Below are 18,067 nucleotides of genomic sequence, written 5' to 3'. Positions count from 1 at the left end.
GATTCCCGTATTGGCGTGTCCCTAGTATGAGGAGTAGTGGCTGTTTTGCCTAAATAATGATTTGACCTTTTTCTTTTCCTTGTTAAAAGCGCATACTGAAAATCATTTGTCCCAGAGGCTGTTTACACAGCTGAAACGTCTGAGCGCTGATGAGTGCTGACATCACAACAAGGAGATGCAATGTGTGGGGTTTGACGTTATTACCAAGATAGCACTGTCATTAATATTTCTATGTACAATAAACCTGGCCAGTCTTGATTATGCTTAGGTTTTGCAAGCTTTCAAAAACACTTACTCATTTTTACTGGAAACATTTAAAAAATCTATATATCCCCACATTCTTTTTGTGCTGGATGTGTGTGTGTGTGTGTGTGTGTGTGTGTGTGTGTGTGTGTAGGAGCTGTTCTCGCGCAGTCTGGCAGAGAGTGAAATGCGCAGCGCCCCGTATGAGTTTCCTGAGGACAGTCCTATAGAGCAGCTGGAGGAGCGCAGACAACGACTGGAGCGACAGATCAGCCAGGATGTGAAGTAATAAAGTCCATCCCTCACTCACTCACCACTGCCCTTCATCACAGCACACAACCACAGCATGCAGACACTGACTTCAGCACACAGCACGCTAATAAGCATGTTATTTTATTCATCCATCCGTTCCTTCATTCTTTCCTTCATTATTGTCTCATGAGGAGACAATTGCTTTGCAGCTGTGGTGTTTTCATATACTATATAACACAATTGGAGCACAACCTTGTATCTCCATTTTGTCGTTTTTCAGTTTTTAGACACGACTTGACAGTTTTTGACAACAATGTGTGTTGCCCTTTACATTGTGTATAAGTTTCATGAAGAATGGACCAAAAGAAATGGCCCAGAATTGCTTCTAAAAAAGTCTGGTTCCATTGACTTACATTCAAAGTACAGCATGTTTTTTCCTTCTCCTGTAAAGTTACTATTTGGTTCGTTCCAACAGGAGCGATACACAACTTGAGTATTTTAACATGAAAAAATCTAAAAACTCTTATTTATGAAAACAACAAAAAAGTGAAAGACCCATTTATATTTCCTATCATCTATTAGGGCTGCATGATACTGACATAAAATATGTTTGACAAAGTTGTTGGTTGTCACAATGACCATATGAGAGTCGATACATTCTGATTAAAATAGTGAGTCTCTGACTGGATGTAACCCATCTTTTTTTTAACTGTTTCTTTGAGCAAATAGCAAAAAAAGTGCTCTGTAAAGCTGTTAGAAAGCATGCAAGCACTCCCTGAACAGATTTGTCTATAAGGGCCACAAATGTTGAGTTGTACACATTTTGTAATTGGCCATTTAGTCAAATGGTTGCGTTGCTTGTGCTACACAAGGAAAACAGGGTAATAAAATACTATTTTCCCTAATATAGAATCTTTCCTTATCAGTGTACCCCTAAGAAAAGGAAGGATTTGTTTGAAATCCTTTACAAAGAATAGACATGTAATTCACAGATTTCAAAATCTTCCTTACACCAGTTAAGCTTGTCTTCTGTTCTCAAGGTAAAGTTGGACTAAAACCCTTCAAAATTCATTTTGGTTTGAACATCACAGCCTGCTGAAATCACCATTTTCTTCCTCAAGTCTCTTTCCCTTTTAGGTTTTTTCTTTCTGTAGTCTTTGAAATTCAAAGGAAAGTCATTCTCTGTCCTCATCTCACAGGTTTGAGCCTGACATCCTCCTGCGAGCCAAGCAGGAGTTTATGAAGACAGACAGTGCCACGGATCTGGAGTGAGTTCACTGATTCTCCTTGACTGGTTTTCGCTTCTTACTCAAAAGTGTTTCGAAACCTGATGAGAAGCCCTCATTTCACCTCTTGTCTTTCTTAAGGTACCTGAAGGAGCAGAACCAGGTCCCCACTGATATGTACCCAGAGCGAGAGCTCATACCGGAGAGAGAATATCAGAGAGTCACCATCTCCGGAGAGGAGAAATGTGGAGTGAGTGAGAAAGAAAAGCTGCATCTTGTTTGATGAAGAAGAAAATGACAGAATGGTCACACTTATTTAGACTTTTCATCTTCTATATCATATCAAACGCTCAAATTATTAAACTACCAGTGATTATCAGCGTCATTAGGGCTAGGTATTGGGTTGAGTTTCAGGTTAGGATTAGAGTGAGTGTTCGTTTTAGGGTTAGGTAAAAATTAAATTGGTTTTAATACATATTTAGTTAAATGTGGGGTAAAGAAAGTAAAGCATCTACAGTGGGCCATCAAAACAAAGTGCTATTTATGAAACCTCCAGTGGAGGAGAGCACTAAGCTTGATTAATGGTGAAACAATGGCTAACAAAGCTACACTATAATAGCTCCCGTCCCCTAACCCTCATTTAAAGCAGATTTAGTTAAGCCTCTGATATAATCTAATTTACAATATTGTAAACGATTAAATGATGTAACTTCATCTCTCCAGGTTCCCTTCACAGACCTGCTGGATGCTGCTAAGTGTGTGGTGAAGGCTCTGTTCATCAGAGAGAAGTACATGGCTCTGTCTTTACAGAGTTTCTGCAGGACCACAGCGCGGTACCTGCAGGAGCTGGGCGACAGGCCGCTGGACTTCAACATGTATGAGGAGGTGCCTGAGACCGCCGTTACTGCAGGTAAAGGAAATAGTTCACTCTTTGTTAAGTACTGTTTCTAATGATAACAGTAATGACTACTAATGCTATAGATGTGAATTCAATAATGGAAAAAAATATTTTCCTCACTTTTTTAAAATAAAGGTTTGATGTATTATGTCAACACTGACACAGTTTCACAACATACTGTTGTTGGTACGGCTTCTGGCCCAGATGCACTCCCTCAGAAAATCCTGGAGTTTGCTTGTGAGATCAGTGTTCCCTTGAGCACTATTTTAAATTCCTCTTTTAGGGAGGGCCTCTTTGCTAGTCAGTGGAAAGAAGCAGTGGTCATCACTATACCAAAAACTCATCCTGCACAGCTAGATCAGCTAGGATCTCTTTGACTTCCCAGTTGGTAAGAACTGCTGAATATTTTGACCTTCAGTGGCTGCTTAAGGACTTTACATTTGTTTCTAGACAATTCATTGGTTCATTGGTAGCTACAGATTTTAGTAAGGCCTTTGGCAGCGTTGACCAGAAAACTGTAGTCAGTAAGATCCTGTGTAGGGTAGTACAGCCTGAAGTTGAACTAATCCTGTGGATTTATGATTTTATGTCTAAAAGAACTCAAAGAGTGCACTAGTGGCCCAGGGAACTCTCCTTGGACTAATCCTTTACGTTATCCTGATGGATGATGCTCTTTCTTATACTCCTAGCTCAGTCTGGAAATGTGTAGATGATATTAGCCAGCTGGAGACTAGCCAACTGCTGCAGCCTTCCACCCTGCAAGATGTGCTTGATGAGCTAAACACCTGGTCCACCAACAACTCCATGCTTCTTAATGAAAAGAAATGTGTGGCCATGCAAATAACTTTCAGTAAAAATCCACCACCTACATCACTTCTTCAAATTAAAAACATTCCTCTTTCTGTGATGCCTAAAATCAAAGTACTGGAATTTGTCATCCAGCACAATCTTCAGTGGAAAGAGCAAGTAAATGCTATGACGACAAGAGCCAGCAAAAAGTTTTCTTCTTAAGCGCATCAAGCGTTGTTCAAACTGATTTATTAGCCATATATATTGGCTACATTAGACTGGTGTTGCAGTATGCAGTGGCTGTGTGGCATGCTGGATTTACTCAATCCTTATCGACGCAGTTGGAACGTGTCCTAAAGAGGACATGTCACATCATTCTTGTAACATCTTATGGCAGTTACCAGCATGATCTCAACATCCTGGGCATCCTCTCTCGTGAGGAAAGGCGAGAACAGATTTGCCTAAAGTTTGCTAAATCTTTGCAACTTTCCTTGTTTTCAGTCTGGCTTCTCTAGAGAAGAGATATCAGGAAGGACTACACACAATAGCCATTACCTTAATATTCCACTGGCAAATAATATTCCACAATAATATGCAGTATTCCATTCCCCTATCCCCTTATAAGACTTATTAATGGCAAGAAGGGCCTGGGTTCAATTCCCTGGCTGGGTGAACAAGGTTTGCATGTTCTCTGTGTAACTGCATGGGTTTCTTCCGGGTGCTCCCATTTCCTCCCATAGTCCAAAGACATGCAGTCAGGCTAATTTGCCCCTAGGTGTGAGTGTGTGTGTGACTGTGTATGTCCGTGTGTCCGCCCAGTGAAGGGCTAGTGACCTGTCCATGATGTTGTCTTCCTTCTGTTCACTGTGCGCTGGGATAGGCTCCAGCACCCCCGCAACCCAGAAGGATAAGTAGCTTAGATGATGAATGAATGTTAAAGTTGGCTACACGTGTTGTTTAGGTGTGTGTGTTAGGTGTGTACAAAATATATATACATTCGTTACTGTAAATAATATGCGCAACATGTGAGGAGAGCAATTAGACATTGTATTGTTCAGCAGCTTTCCAAAGGATCCTGACATCCAAAAGAAGTGGCTTTGTTCCATATTTCAACCCTGGATTTCTTTTAAAGTGGGACATAATACAGTTCTGCCAATCAGAACAGAGGTTATTTACTGTACATATATATTAGTCTTAAAGACATGAGAATTAAACACATCCTGTTTAATTGTGAAATGGTCATGTAAAAATGATTGTGTCTGTGTTTGGGCCTTTATGGGCCTTTTTAAAAGAGCATGTGTAATGTAAGGTAATGTAAGAAAGTTGCCATTTGAACATGCCATACATTCTCTGCCAAACACCAAGCATTATATTTTTCCCCAGATGCTCCAGTCCACCCTCCTGTATCAGAGACGCACCCCTATGAGGGCTTAGACGCCGCTAGCCTGCCTCCAGACATGGGCTACAGCTGCAAGATGATGGATGGTGTTGTACACGTGTACACTCACAAAAGCAACATGGAGAAGTGAGAAATCTTCCTGCTGCCTTCTACACTTTCACCATTTGAAATCATACTCAAGTTTACCACAGCAGCACTGACCACATTTAGTACTGCTGATATTTAATCTGGATTGTTAAGTCACATTTCCTGATTCCTTTAGCGTACTGTTCTAATATCTGCTGTAAAAACTATAATGTACTGTTAAAATTCTCTTACCATTCTTTCTGCCAGGGCCACAGAGCTGGATCTACCCTACCCTGACCTGCTGGAGTATATCGCTGACATGAACGTCATGATGGCCCTCATCATTAATGGACCAGTGTAAGTGATGCACAGACCTCAGGATGAACTTTGGGGTGAAAAGTGCAGAGCTGCATTCTGCATTCAGTTGAGACTGACTGAGGTGAACTGATGATAAAATGTTGAGGAATTTTCAAAATTAAAATAAAGCCTAAAAGTTGGAGATGATATGGTACAACTTTTCAATAAGACTATCTTTATGAAAGGTTTAGGAATGGTTTCAAATGAGTTTTTTAAAAATGATTAATTACATCATAAACACCTTATAAATTGTTAATATGCAGTTATAACACAAAGGGAAACAGTGATCTGTTGCTTGCCAAATAATGCTCACATGCTTCTGTACTGTTAAACCTCAGATCTTGCTGTTTTTTTTCTACTTTGTCTTCTACATCAGTCAGCATTAAACCTGTCAACTTCATGAGCTATTCATAATGATCAGTTATAATAGCTCACTGTTGCCCTTTTTATTAATCTGTTATAACTGCTGATAACTTCATCATTAAATTGTTGTTTTTGTTTATGACCTAATTAATAATGATTAGTAAACCAATGTTTAGCTGTTCACAAAGGCTTATTGTGAATTGGTACCATACATATACATATACACATATATTGAATTCCATGTTTTAGGAATAATAAAACTGAATGATTTGGGGAAAATATCTAATTAAGATTTTTCTGATCAGTGGTGCCACTGTGATATAAATTGCGATTATTTTCTTATTTTCTTTTTTTTTTGGCCAAAAAGACCAGAATATACTTTTTCTGGCTTGAGACTTGAACATGCTGTGCCAGACTGCTAGTTATTTGTGGCTGTGTTGTCCACATCATGTGGTTGTTTGGTTGCTTCTGATCAATCTTAATAATCTACAGGCAGTTCATGAGCTCATTGTTATTAGATTAATTTCTTCCACCTTAAGGCAACAATGATGATCATATGAGCTATATTAAATTTGCAGCTCTTACAATTCGAATGTTGCACTCTTTCAATTCAGATTTTGATCTAAAATCAATCACTCTCTCAGCCTTAGTCAGGACTATTGGTTGGTCTTTAAGGTTGATGTGGTCTTCAATGATGTCTGTTCATTGGCCATAGGAAATCTTTCTGCTACCGTCGACTGCAGTACCTGAGCTCAAAGTTTCAGATGCACATCCTCTTAAATGAGATGAAGGAACTGGCAGCGCAGAAGAAGGTTCCCCACAGAGACTTCTACAACATACGCAAGGTCAGCTTCGTTATCTCTCACTCATACAACACTCGTCTGTAAAAGTGAAATGAATCAGCGCTAATTTCTGTAGAACAACTAATGTTTGTACACTATACAATTACTGACATTGCCCTTAACCCTTAGAAGTCTACATGTCTTATTGTTTATTTGTCTGTACATTCAACTTACATTACATGATCATTTATATGTAATTACATAAGTAATTACAAGGTTATTACATTTATGTTTGAAAACCACAAGTTCGAGTCTGCACTGTCAAAATTTGTTTTGGTCTCATGCAAATGTGGTATTGATGGAACATTTAGAATGTGCTGTTTTGACAGTTTCATAATTTCTCTGCTTGTTTCACTGAGCAATGAGTGAAAAATAAACCAAACGTGAAAAAAAGTATCTGAAGCTATAGACTTAGGAGGGTTAACTGTGATACCTACCCTTTCGTCTTTGATCCCACCTTGTCTTTTCTCTCCTCAGGTGGACACTCACATCCATGCTTCGTCTTGCATGAATCAAAAGCACCTGCTGCGCTTCATTAAGAGAGCCATGAAGAAGTACCCTAAGGAGATTGTTCATGTGGAGAAAGGGCGAGAACAGACGCTCATGGAAGTCTTTGAGAGCATGAACCTCACAGCCTTTGACCTCAGTGTGGACACACTGGACATGCATGCAGTAAGGAACTCCTTTGAGCTGATTTTACAAATCATCACTGTCCAAAAAAAAGTCACCTTGAAAATGGGAAAACTTTACAGGAGAGGACAAAAATGTTCTTTACTTTTAGTGCAAGGACAAGGGATTTTAGTCCAAGTAACTCTGGAGTATTTCTATTGGTCATTTCATCATGGAATGTTTACACAATGTAAATGGCAGCTGCTGTGATCAAATGATAAAAAAATAAATAAAGAAAAATAAATATCAAAAACTGTTTTTGGACAGTGATGATATGCTGGAAACACATCCACTCCTCTGTCTACACATAAGGGCTTTATACATAGACTAGCTATAGTACAATGTCAAAACAGACATAACTAACTCCAGATGTCTGGATTCTCTCTCACTGATCAGGATCGCAACACTTTCCATCGCTTTGACAAATTCAATGCCAAATACAACCCGATTGGAGAGTCCATCCTCCGAGAGATCTTCATCAAAACAGACAACCATATCGAAGGGAAATACTTTGGACATATCATCAAGGTATCTTTTGCAGTTATGCTGTAAATGGATAGTGACACAACTGAAACACAGCTGATTTTTTGTTGTTTTGCATGAAAGCTCATTCCAGCTGAGGGGATGCTGTGCACTCGTGTGCTGCCTCTTCTCACTGATGTTTGTTTTTGTTGTTGTACTGTTCTTCATCATTTTTGCCAGAATGCCTTTGCTAACTTGGATGCCACTGAGTACTTAAAGGCTATGGTGAATTGTAAAAGTGCATATTAAATAACATACCTTCCCCCTACAAGTAGCTTACGTGTCATTAGAAGATCAGTGAAATAGCTTATGTTTTTTCAACAAATAATGGATAGATTTTTTAATAATTTTAGCAAGAGAACAAACTTAAATATGGCACTTGCCTACAAATACTAGAGCACAATTTCTGAGATTAACATATTGAAAAAAAAATAACGTACACTGTAAAAAATGGCTCATCAGTTCAGCCTAAAAAATTACTTCATGTAGTAACAAGCAATAGAACTAGATTTATTCTAGTTTTAACACAAAAATACATTGATTGAAAAAATCGTTCATTCAAAGTGTTTATTTAGGTTGAACAAAACTAGTTAATTTACTTGTTACCATATGATACCACATTTTATGGGTGTGTTCCCAATATGTTAAATTCGGCAAATAAACAGTAATCATGCATTAAAATGTGCAGTAGTGTGTTCACTGTAGACGATGTGTAACTTCAAAATCAACAAAACATAATTTCACTGGGGCATCCAAACTTTTGCATATGATTGCAGCTTCTTCAGTAGATATTAGATAGATTTTTATAAAAACAGCTTATAGCTTGTGGTTTTTCAGTTAATAATCGATAGATTTTTATAGAACTAGAAAAGCTTATAGCTTATGATAATAGATTTCAGATTTCAAAAATGTTTTATCTAAATAATATCAAGCCTAATTACACCATATCTGGTGTGTTCGTATGTATATCATGTTGTCTATGATGTTTTGTGTAGTCTGTGTGGACTGTCTGCATTGTTTGTCTCCCTCTGCTGACCATGACGTGTCGGTGCATTTCAGGAGGTGATGGCGGACCTTGAGGAAAGTAAATATCAGAACGTTGAGCTGCGCCTCTCCATCTATGGCCGCTCAAGGGATGAGTGGGATAAACTGGCCCAGTGGGCAGTCACACACCAGGTCTACTCCGACAACGTCCGCTGGCTTGTCCAGGTGCCTCGGCTATTGTGAGTGCTGATGTCTTACCTGATACGACATAAATGATTCCACTGTTTTTCATGCAACAAATGCATGAATGAAATGCATATGTGTAAAATAAATGTAAACAGTTTTTACATATCAGTGGCATTTTTGCACATGCTCTTATCCAGAGCGGCTTGCCCAAGTACTCTTTTTTGGTATAGTGTGAGGTTCTTGCACAGATGAGGGATTGACCCCTAGTCTGCAGCCTGGCAGGCAGCAGTGTTACCCACTACACTATACTGACCACTACCAACCCTCATGTGTAGATAAATCTGAAGTTTACGAGCGCATTAAAAGAGTATTGACAGAGAACTCCGACAAAACTCTGTGAGGAATGTGTCCTCTGAGGATTTGAGTGCATTATCTACTATCGTCATCATATCTTCATCAGTATAATGTTGATCTTGCATTTGAGACCTAAACATTGAGCCAAACCTTCCTTTTTATTCTGTGTGTGTGACATTAATGTGCAAAGACGTATGACGTAGCATGAAAAACTCCTGCAAAATCTGACACCTGACTGAATTTTTGTTTTACACTTTACAGGGTACAGTCTGTAAAAGATAGATACATATCCACAGTGTATAAAATTAAATGTAGAGGGTATTTTCAACAGTATAGATCAGATAGAATATGGCTGTTCTGTGCGCAAAGTAGGAAAAAATTTACATGTCTGCAGTTTTAAGTAACACTACTACATTTTTTTAATTAAAAGAAGAAGCTTTAGAAGCTTTAGTGAGTCAGGAGAAGAAACATGCCAGAAAGAATCATTTAAAAGTCAGAGGCGTCGGGTCAGATTTCTCAGGAATCTTTCGGACCACGTCATGCGTCTTCACGTATTAACGTCACACAGGCTTAAAAAGAAGGTCTGGCATGATGTTTAGATCTCAAATGTAAAATCAAACGATCACAATAGTAGATAATTTACTTACATCCTCAGAAGACACATCCTTCACCTAAATTTACACTGAGCTCTCTTTCAATACTCTTTCAATACACTGACAAACATCAGATTCATCTATGCTTGATGGTCCGAAGCACAACCAACGTTATAAAATGTTCTTGCATGCAATCCAAATCTGCCAAACCTACATAGTGCAGCTTTAAAATCACAAGGCAAGGTTTTTGGTAACGTGGTTGCCTGTGTTCCTTCTCTGCAGTGATGTCTACCACACAAAAAAACAGCTCTGCAATTTCCAGGAGATGCTGGAGAACATCTTTTTGCCCCTGTTTGAAGTAACTATCAACCCATGTAGCCACCCAGAGCTGCACCTCTTCCTGCAGCATGTAAGTAATTAACTGACAACACTGTATTTTATACAACAATACACATCAGACATTGTCCAACCAGATCCCATTACTGCCTGGCCTAAAAATATAGATATTATAAAGCGTGTGATACGTTCACCAGTCAGTGAATTAAAGTTTATTTTTTTAAATTTCACCCTGTGACAAAATAGTGTAGAATGTGTGTTTTACTCCTAGGTCATCTCTCATGGCACAATTTACCACTGATCTCATGCAGCTTCATCACTGACACTGTGGGTATTACACTGTTAAAAAAAATCTAGACTAACCGCAGTTATGCTACAGTGGTTTCGCCTACAACATGGCAACCACATTTTCTTTTACAAAGCACCTCATCAGTGCTCTGAGACTAAATACTGCAGTGTCCTTCAGGTGGTTGGCTTTGACAGCGTGGACGACGAGTCCAAACCAGAGCAGCACATCTTTAACCTGGACAGTCCTCTACCTGCCAACTGGATAGAGGAGGATAATCCTCCTTACTCCTACTATCTCTACTACATGTACGCCAACATGACTGTGCTCAACCACCTGCGCAGGTAAGTTCTGATCCACTGCTTACTGCAAGGCTGTTAAAATTATGGTTTACACAATTTCCCTAAATGTAGTTGATCAGCCAAGACATGTTTGAGGTAAATATGTGACGACTAAGGCATGCAGCTCACACAGTGCTAATTGGTACTTATAATTTTCCATCACTTGTTCGCTACATTAGCCTCATAGCAGCAGTGTAAAACTAAAGAAGCAAAACTAAAGAAACAAAACATTTCTTAACTGATTGACTACATTTGGGTTAAGGAGCAACTTATGTAAATGTGGCTTTCGCCAGATTCTCACTTTAATATGCAAATTTAAAAAACAGGCCTATTATAAGTGCTCTTTGTACAGCACGCTCATGTTTCTAAGGATTCTCCTTAGAAATGCATATTTGGTGATGTTGCAGTATATTTTATCTGATTTTTTTGTGAACAATATTTCAACCATCACACAAAGATGAATTGTGTGAAAAAATCTTGCTGAATGAGTCAATAGAAATGGTCCAGAATGACTTGGAATACAATATCATTGCATTAAAGGGCACATATCCTGCATTTTCTAGTATGTTATCTTCCCCTGAGGTCTAGTTATGACATTTGTGTGGTTTTATGTACCAAAAATCACCTCAATTCATTTTTATATGAACATTTTCCAAGCTCTCTCAGAATTAAACAGGCTCTTTGTTACTGTACCTTTAAGATATATGTAAATGGACTGTGTCCTGATTGGCTGTCCTGTATAGCACCTCATTCAACAAAGCAGTCCAGGTCAAAACACACATCAACAGGCAGGGTTAAACTGCTGTAGGCTGAATAGGCAGGTAAATGTAAATATGTTGGTTTTTGTAACAGCTTAGTTTCCATATATGGACTGTATAGTCTTAGAAGAGAATAGTATGTTTTGAATCTTTCATGTTTACATTACTTTTGTTGAAATTAAGTGAGAAAGTTCATTTTTTCATGATATGGGTACACTTAAAAGATAAGAACATATTTTCCCCTTTTTGCATAGTTACCATTTCTGAGATACATTTTTGTTTTGATGGTGACAATATATAAACAGAATTCTCTTTATTATCATTTGTGATTGTGCTGTGACTGTGAATGTGATGGTGTTCACAAATCAGCCCTCTTTTTCCTACAGGAGAAGGAACTTTAACACGTTCGTGCTGAGGCCGCACTGTGGTGAGGCAGGACCCATCCACCATCTGGTGTCCGGCTTCATGCTCTCTGAGAACATCTGTCATGGGCTGCTGCTCAGGAAGGTGAGAAAAGGACCCGTCTAGGACACTTCATTTCTACTGACGTGACAACTTTTAAAAAGAATCTTCATATGATTTATTGTATGATTTTACTCACTATCAGTGTTACTAGCCTTTGAGCAATTCCAATATTCCAGCACCAGTAAAGATATACCAGTGTGGTCTTTCTGTGCAAGTGAGATGGACTAGCTGCAAAGGGGGGACCAACTCCACGTTAATGCCTATGGATTTAGAATAGGATGTCACAAAAGCTCCTGGAGGTGAAATGTGTAGGTGTCCCAATACTTTTGTCCTGATAGTGTATATTTGTATTTCTTTGCAGGCTCCAGTGCTGCAGTATCTGTATTATCTGGCTCAGATTGGCATTGCTATGTCTCCTCTCAGCAACAACAGCCTGTTTCTCAGCTACCATCGTAACCCGCTGCCTGAGTACCTGTCCAGAGGCCTCATGGTTTCCTTATCTACTGATGACCCTTTGCAGTTCCATTTCACAAAGGTGAGCACCTTCTCAGCCAGCAACAAGTACTTCTACCTAGATACTAGACCTTGAAGAAACTTGTTTACAGTCACTTCGATTTCAGATTATTCAATTAAGAGACATATCTATAATATAACAGCAGTTCTCAGAGTGGAGTTTGTTTGCAGCATGTTCAGGGCTGCATTCAGCCCCGTCAAAACGTACCACAGTGTTTATTTAAACAGAAATGGTGGTGCGTTGAACAGTCTGTTGTGTTACGCACTGTTGAAACTATGGCAGCTGAGAACGCCATTCTTGGCTTCCTTCTAGCATATTCTATCGATAAAATACGACAAACATGTCTTTTAACGTCTTCAATTGTTGTGCACACCAAGCTGCTGCAGTTGCATTTGTAGAGGACTTTCTTAGAATCTATTGTGTGCACTGCCTTTTTAGTATGGTGGGGTTTCTATACGTGTCACTGCTGAATGGCTGACATCGCTTCACCCATCAAATGAGAGAAAACATACTTCAAAGCCAGTTGCCCACCATTTTGATGAAACATGTCGTTCAACCCAGAAACCGTAGCAAAACAGTGCGCAGCGTTTTCAGATTGAATGTGCCCCAGGTTTGACTGATGAACACAAGCAGCAACGTATTTGTATACTCTTCAAAAAAAAGGTGCCAAAAGGTTTTTTTTGGAGAGATGACATAGAACAACCACTTTGGGTTACCTAAAGAATGTTGGATGAATAGTTCTTAAAAGAACTCATTGACAACACTTAATTGAAAGGTTCTTTAGGGAACAAATAGTGGTTCTTCTGTGGCATCTCTCCAAAGAATCCTTTTTAAGAACACTTTATTTTGAAGAGTGTACAGATACACTGCCATTTGTGTTCATCAGTCAAACCTGGAACAATGGCTGTATTTGCAGCTGAAATTGTCTCTTAACCCCTTATCAGACCAGGGCCTGCCGGTTGGCCCAAAGTTTTATTACTCACTTCTATAACCCAAGAATAGCCTAACCAGTTTACATTGAAGTCCCTGTAGTTATAAGTAATAAGCCTTAGTATGTAACATACATATTTTAAGGGGATAATCTGTCTGAAACCTATTCCAATAGATACTGTTTTATTTTATTTTTACATTTTTTAATACTCTTTGCCTTCTTTTGAAATCTTTTGAGTAATGTTTGGGTATATTTTACAACACTCAGCTTTGTGTTTTCTGCAGGGTTCATGAAAAGTAAGTTTTGCCTAAACAATAATTTGACAGTCTTTTCAAGCGATTGTTAAAAACACATTTTGAAAATCCTTGGTAGCAATGTTGGTTTAAAGGCAAATTCCACGGATTGTTCAAATTTTTGCCATAGTCATTTGGAGTGTTTTGGTGTGAAATACTCCATTCTAGAGAAACAAATATGCTGTCTTATGTCTGAAACAAAAAAACTTTTTTCAGATGTACCACTATTTTACCATTATAAACATTACATAAAAACTCAAAAGACGGGTAGGTTCACTGGCTATTTTGAATTATAAATAAAATGGCAATATTTGCAATGTAAACATTGCAACCTTTGGTTCTAATCAGAAGTCAAAAATGTTAAGAAATTGAATTTAGAGTTGAATTCCCCTTTAAACCGCTGAAGCGCCTGAGTGGCTTTGAGTGCTGACATGAAAACTTTTTATTAAAGGGGACCTGTTGTGTTTTTTCTGGTTTTTCCCTTTCCTTTAGTGTGTTATATAGCCATATGATTTAAACGGTCTGCAAAGTTACAAACCCCAAGTACACGCCAGAGGTAGAAACTCTCTTCCACAGAAACCACTTTCCTATTCCACGTTGGAATTCCAGCCCTTTTCCTTTGTTACAATGACACAGTCTCGTACACACAGCAACGCACAACGCACAGCAACTGTAGGTCTACTAAGTCTACTAGAGTCCAGGAAGAGTTTGTTCAGGTTTGTGGCCATGTCTAGAAGACTTTCAGGATCTGACTCTGGCTCAAACTGATATGGCAGAACTAACACCATTGGAAAAATTGCCACACTGGTGTTTCCAGCTGCTCAGGAGAGAAGGGTCTGTCTGCAGACTGCAAGACAGGGGCAGAATGTGTGGGTCAGAACTGCTCTGGCAGTGGACCAAGTAGAAAAGAGTGGACAAGCTGACCAATCAGAGCACGCTCGGGTGGGGATGGCTTAAGGGAAGAGGAGCTCTAATAGAGTGTTTCAGGAAAAGGGTGAATAGAGATACAGTATGAGAAAATGTATGTGTTTTTGGAGCATTGAGGCATGTAAATCCATTCTAGTAGACCCTAAAAATAAACATTAAACACTGAACATTAAAAATGAGCAAAAAGGATTGCCGTTATTCACCAGCCAAACGTGTGTGTTGCAGGAGCCGCTGATGGAGGAATACAGCATAGCCGCTCAGGTGTGGAAGCTCAGCTCATGTGATATGTGTGAACTGGCCAGAAACAGCGTCCTCATGAGTGGTTTCTCCCACAAGGTGCTGACTCACTCTGCCACAAAGTCATGTACACGTACTCAACATTTATCACTCCCACCACCTAAATCAACAAGAATTATCTTTTTCATGATTACTGCACAATTATCTAGTACATTAAGTGTAGTATATCATGGCATCTTCATAGCATATGGCATGTAGAGCTTTGATGTATAGCACTGGTTATCAAACCTAAAGACTCCATTCTCTTCTCTTATTGTATTTTTACTGCTGACACACTTAGGCTCAAGGAGGGTTAGATAGTTAGCTAATGAATTATTCAGATGTGGTAAAAATGTACAGAGGTTGCCAACCAAAGGATGTACGGGGTATAGTCTAAGCTAGTTGGTTTACATTTTAAAGCAAGAGGTTAGTGAAAAATCAGACTTGCTCAATTTTCCCCTTATCTTAATTGCAGCTGATCATGACATAAAAAATAAACACCCGAAGCTCAGTCTAAAGAACATAATCATATTTGAATCACATTCACGATATTGTTTAAAAAAATCACAATTAGATATTTTTACCAAATTGTTCAGTCCTAAATAACAGTGTGCCACACAGTGTCAGAAACCACATACAGTTGAAAGCAAAACTTTGACCACCCCTGACCAAATGACATGTTCTGTTGATTTTCTAAGTGGAAGTACACATCCTCTACAGAGAACACACTTAAATCTGGCATTTTTCAGCAAACGTTAGCACACAGTTTCTATTCATTTTTCAATTTGGTTTAATATTTTGCAAGAAAAGATAAAACACAAAATATTAAATATCCCATAACTTTCACACAGACCTCATTTAATGTGTTAATGTTTTCTGTTAAATTCAGCAAATAAAAAAGTAACTGTGTATTAAAATGTGCACAAGTGTGTTCACTTTAGAGGATGTGTATTTATTAAAGCTTAGAAAATCAACTAAAACATAATTTGACCAGGGGCACCAATACTTTTGCATATGGCAATGTAGGGCTCGGCAATACCACAATGTATATCATTATTCTGATAAATTATGTCACAGTACAATACAATATGCTTTTCTCAATATTTTGGGAATATCGTCAGTACTGGCAGAACACTGACCAACTGTATGTTTCATTATAAAGAGAGCAAATTTTGTCTTGTTTAAATGGATTTAGTGCAATACAGTATGAAAAAATATTGAATAAAAATCATTGTGTTCACAGTTTTTGATAGTAATGTGTTAAAATGTAGCACTACTCGTTCTTTTTTCTTTGTTCTCTGAAAAAAAAATAGTGTGACGTATCGTGTATGGTGAAAATATCTATTGCGATATTAGATTTTTGCCGTATTGTCAAGTGTGGTGATTTAGGTATGCAGTCTGCCCAGTGCTAATTAGTGGTCATGAATCTACAGTGCAAAACCAAAAAAGCAAGCTTTTGACATAAAATGTGCTGAGTGATCAACTACATTTGGCGATTAGGGCTAAAGGGAAAACTGGGTAAATCTGATTTTCTCACCAAACTACCAATGTAAGATATTTTTAATGATTATACAAATACAAGAGCTGTTGTGCAAATACACAGTAAATATATATAGAATACATGATTAGCGCTTCCTCTCTGTTTAGGTGAAGAGTTACTGGCTGGGCCCCAGCTACATCAAAGAAGGCCCTGAAGGGAACGACATCCGCCGGACCAATGTGCCGGACATTCGCGTGGCCTACCGCTTCGAGACAATGTGTGAGGAGCTGAATCTGATCACACAGGCAGTAAGGAGCGAGGAGCTGGAGACGATTGAGGAGGAAGGCTCTCTGTGCATGAGCGCAGTGCCGAGTGAACAGTAGGCACATTAGAGATGAATGTTGGCTGCACTGAAGTAATGTAATGCACTGAGCATACCTGATTCAAATGTGTACATCATTTCCATATTATTAAAATACAATACATCAACACAATTAAAAGCAAGCAAACTGAGAGACACAACTGTGGTGATGTAATATATTTTACACATGCAGAAATGCTGTACACATTTGAATTATGTAAATTCGATGCAGCCTGTGTGGAAATTACATTTTGCAGATGCAGCGTTGGCTCGGAACTACATAGCCTAGCATCAGTACTACCTGCACAAATGCCATTCCTCAAGGTGAAACACCTCATGTTGTCAACAACTAGTGGTCAGTTTTCCACAAATGGTCAAAGCTCCAGTCAGGAATTGCCAAGGCAACACCAGGACTTCTTCCAAGTTGATTACCAGCAAGCATGGCAGATGTACTTATTGCTGTTTTGCTGCAGTTTTGTGTTGTTATTGTTTGTTTATTGCATTTCCAATTCAATTTTATAGCATTGGCATGATAAAACTGGTCTGGCAGTTGCTGCCAATCCTGACTAGAGCTCAAATAGAGACTTAGATAATGGATCATGGACATTGTACAGTGTACTGTGGACACTTGTGATGGCTTGCATGGATGAAGCTCCCATGCAGCAGGGCTGCTATTCTACACTGTGTCCGTGAGCTGAACCTCATTACAAACAAACCTCCCTCGTCTTTCATTTATAAATGTGTGTTGTATTCTTATCTTGATTTGACCTGGTAGTGCTCCGTGTTTATTATTGAAGATGCTGTATGTTTTATTGGTGGATTTAACCATTGGAATCCGTTCTTTTTGTATGTGTGTGTACTTGGATTATTGTGATTGCATTGTTATTTATTGCGAATGAGAATTTCATATCAAAAGTCAAGTCTATTTTCCTCTGGTCTGGTATCTCCTGATTAAAAGATTTTGAGATGATTTTGGATCTTTTGCCATCTTTATATGCCAACATTATCAATTTTCATTGTTCATGATTTTGATATTGTTATATACAATGAAACACGAAGATTTTAGTCAGAAATCTCACACCCATTACATTGTCTCACACCCACCAACCCTTCAACCAAACCAGACCTTTAAGTCAGGGGCATATATAGAACTTTTAGAATGGGGTGGCAATGTAAGAACCAGTGATTTTCTCAGGATGGCAAAAAGCTAAGAAGAAGATAAATAAAATAGCATTACTGTATTAAAATGACAATGGTCCTCATTTACCAAACGTTCTTAAGAAGGAATTTCTTCCTTAAACCCACTTAGTTTTCACAAAGATTTACCAATTTACCAATGTTTTCTTATTTGAAATG

At 38.6% G+C, this 18,067-nt stretch overlaps 1 protein-coding gene across 4 annotated transcripts in view; it reads left to right on the top strand.

Moving 5' to 3' along the window:
* Positions 1 to 17,681, top strand: part of ampd2b (adenosine monophosphate deaminase 2b) — a 41,199-nt gene extending 23,518 nt beyond the window's left edge. For 3 of the 4 annotated variants that reach the window (XM_036579303.1, XM_036579302.1, XM_036579301.1), the window contains 16 exons: positions 398 to 528; positions 1,695 to 1,763; positions 1,863 to 1,971; positions 2,445 to 2,631; positions 4,792 to 4,933; positions 5,141 to 5,230; positions 6,309 to 6,438; positions 6,913 to 7,107; positions 7,501 to 7,632; positions 8,686 to 8,849; positions 10,026 to 10,152; positions 10,546 to 10,709; positions 11,851 to 11,971; positions 12,291 to 12,464; positions 14,820 to 14,930; positions 16,518 to 16,733. In XM_036579303.1, coding sequence (XP_036435196.1) covers positions 398 to 528; positions 1,695 to 1,763; positions 1,863 to 1,971; positions 2,445 to 2,631; positions 4,792 to 4,933; positions 5,141 to 5,230; positions 6,309 to 6,438; positions 6,913 to 7,107; positions 7,501 to 7,632; positions 8,686 to 8,849; positions 10,026 to 10,152; positions 10,546 to 10,709; positions 11,851 to 11,971; positions 12,291 to 12,464; positions 14,820 to 14,930; positions 16,518 to 16,733 — 2,262 coding nt within the window. Of the gene's footprint in view, positions 1 to 397; positions 529 to 1,694; positions 1,764 to 1,862; positions 1,972 to 2,444; positions 2,632 to 4,791; positions 4,934 to 5,140; positions 5,231 to 6,308; positions 6,439 to 6,912; positions 7,108 to 7,500; positions 7,633 to 8,685; positions 8,850 to 10,025; positions 10,153 to 10,545; positions 10,710 to 11,850; positions 11,972 to 12,290; positions 12,465 to 14,819; positions 14,931 to 16,517 lie in introns of all 4 variants that reach the window. The other variant, XM_036579299.1, reaches the window with a different exon arrangement.
* The last annotated feature ends 386 nt before the right edge of the window (positions 17,682 to 18,067 follow it).

The sequence above is a fragment of the Colossoma macropomum genome, unplaced genomic scaffold (assembly GCF_904425465.1).
Source record: "Colossoma macropomum unplaced genomic scaffold, Colossoma_macropomum, whole genome shotgun sequence".
Lineage (NCBI taxonomy): Eukaryota > Metazoa > Chordata > Actinopteri > Characiformes > Serrasalmidae > Colossoma > Colossoma macropomum.
The sequence above is the reverse complement of the archived record's forward strand: the minus strand, read 5'-3'. Positions and strand labels throughout refer to the sequence as shown.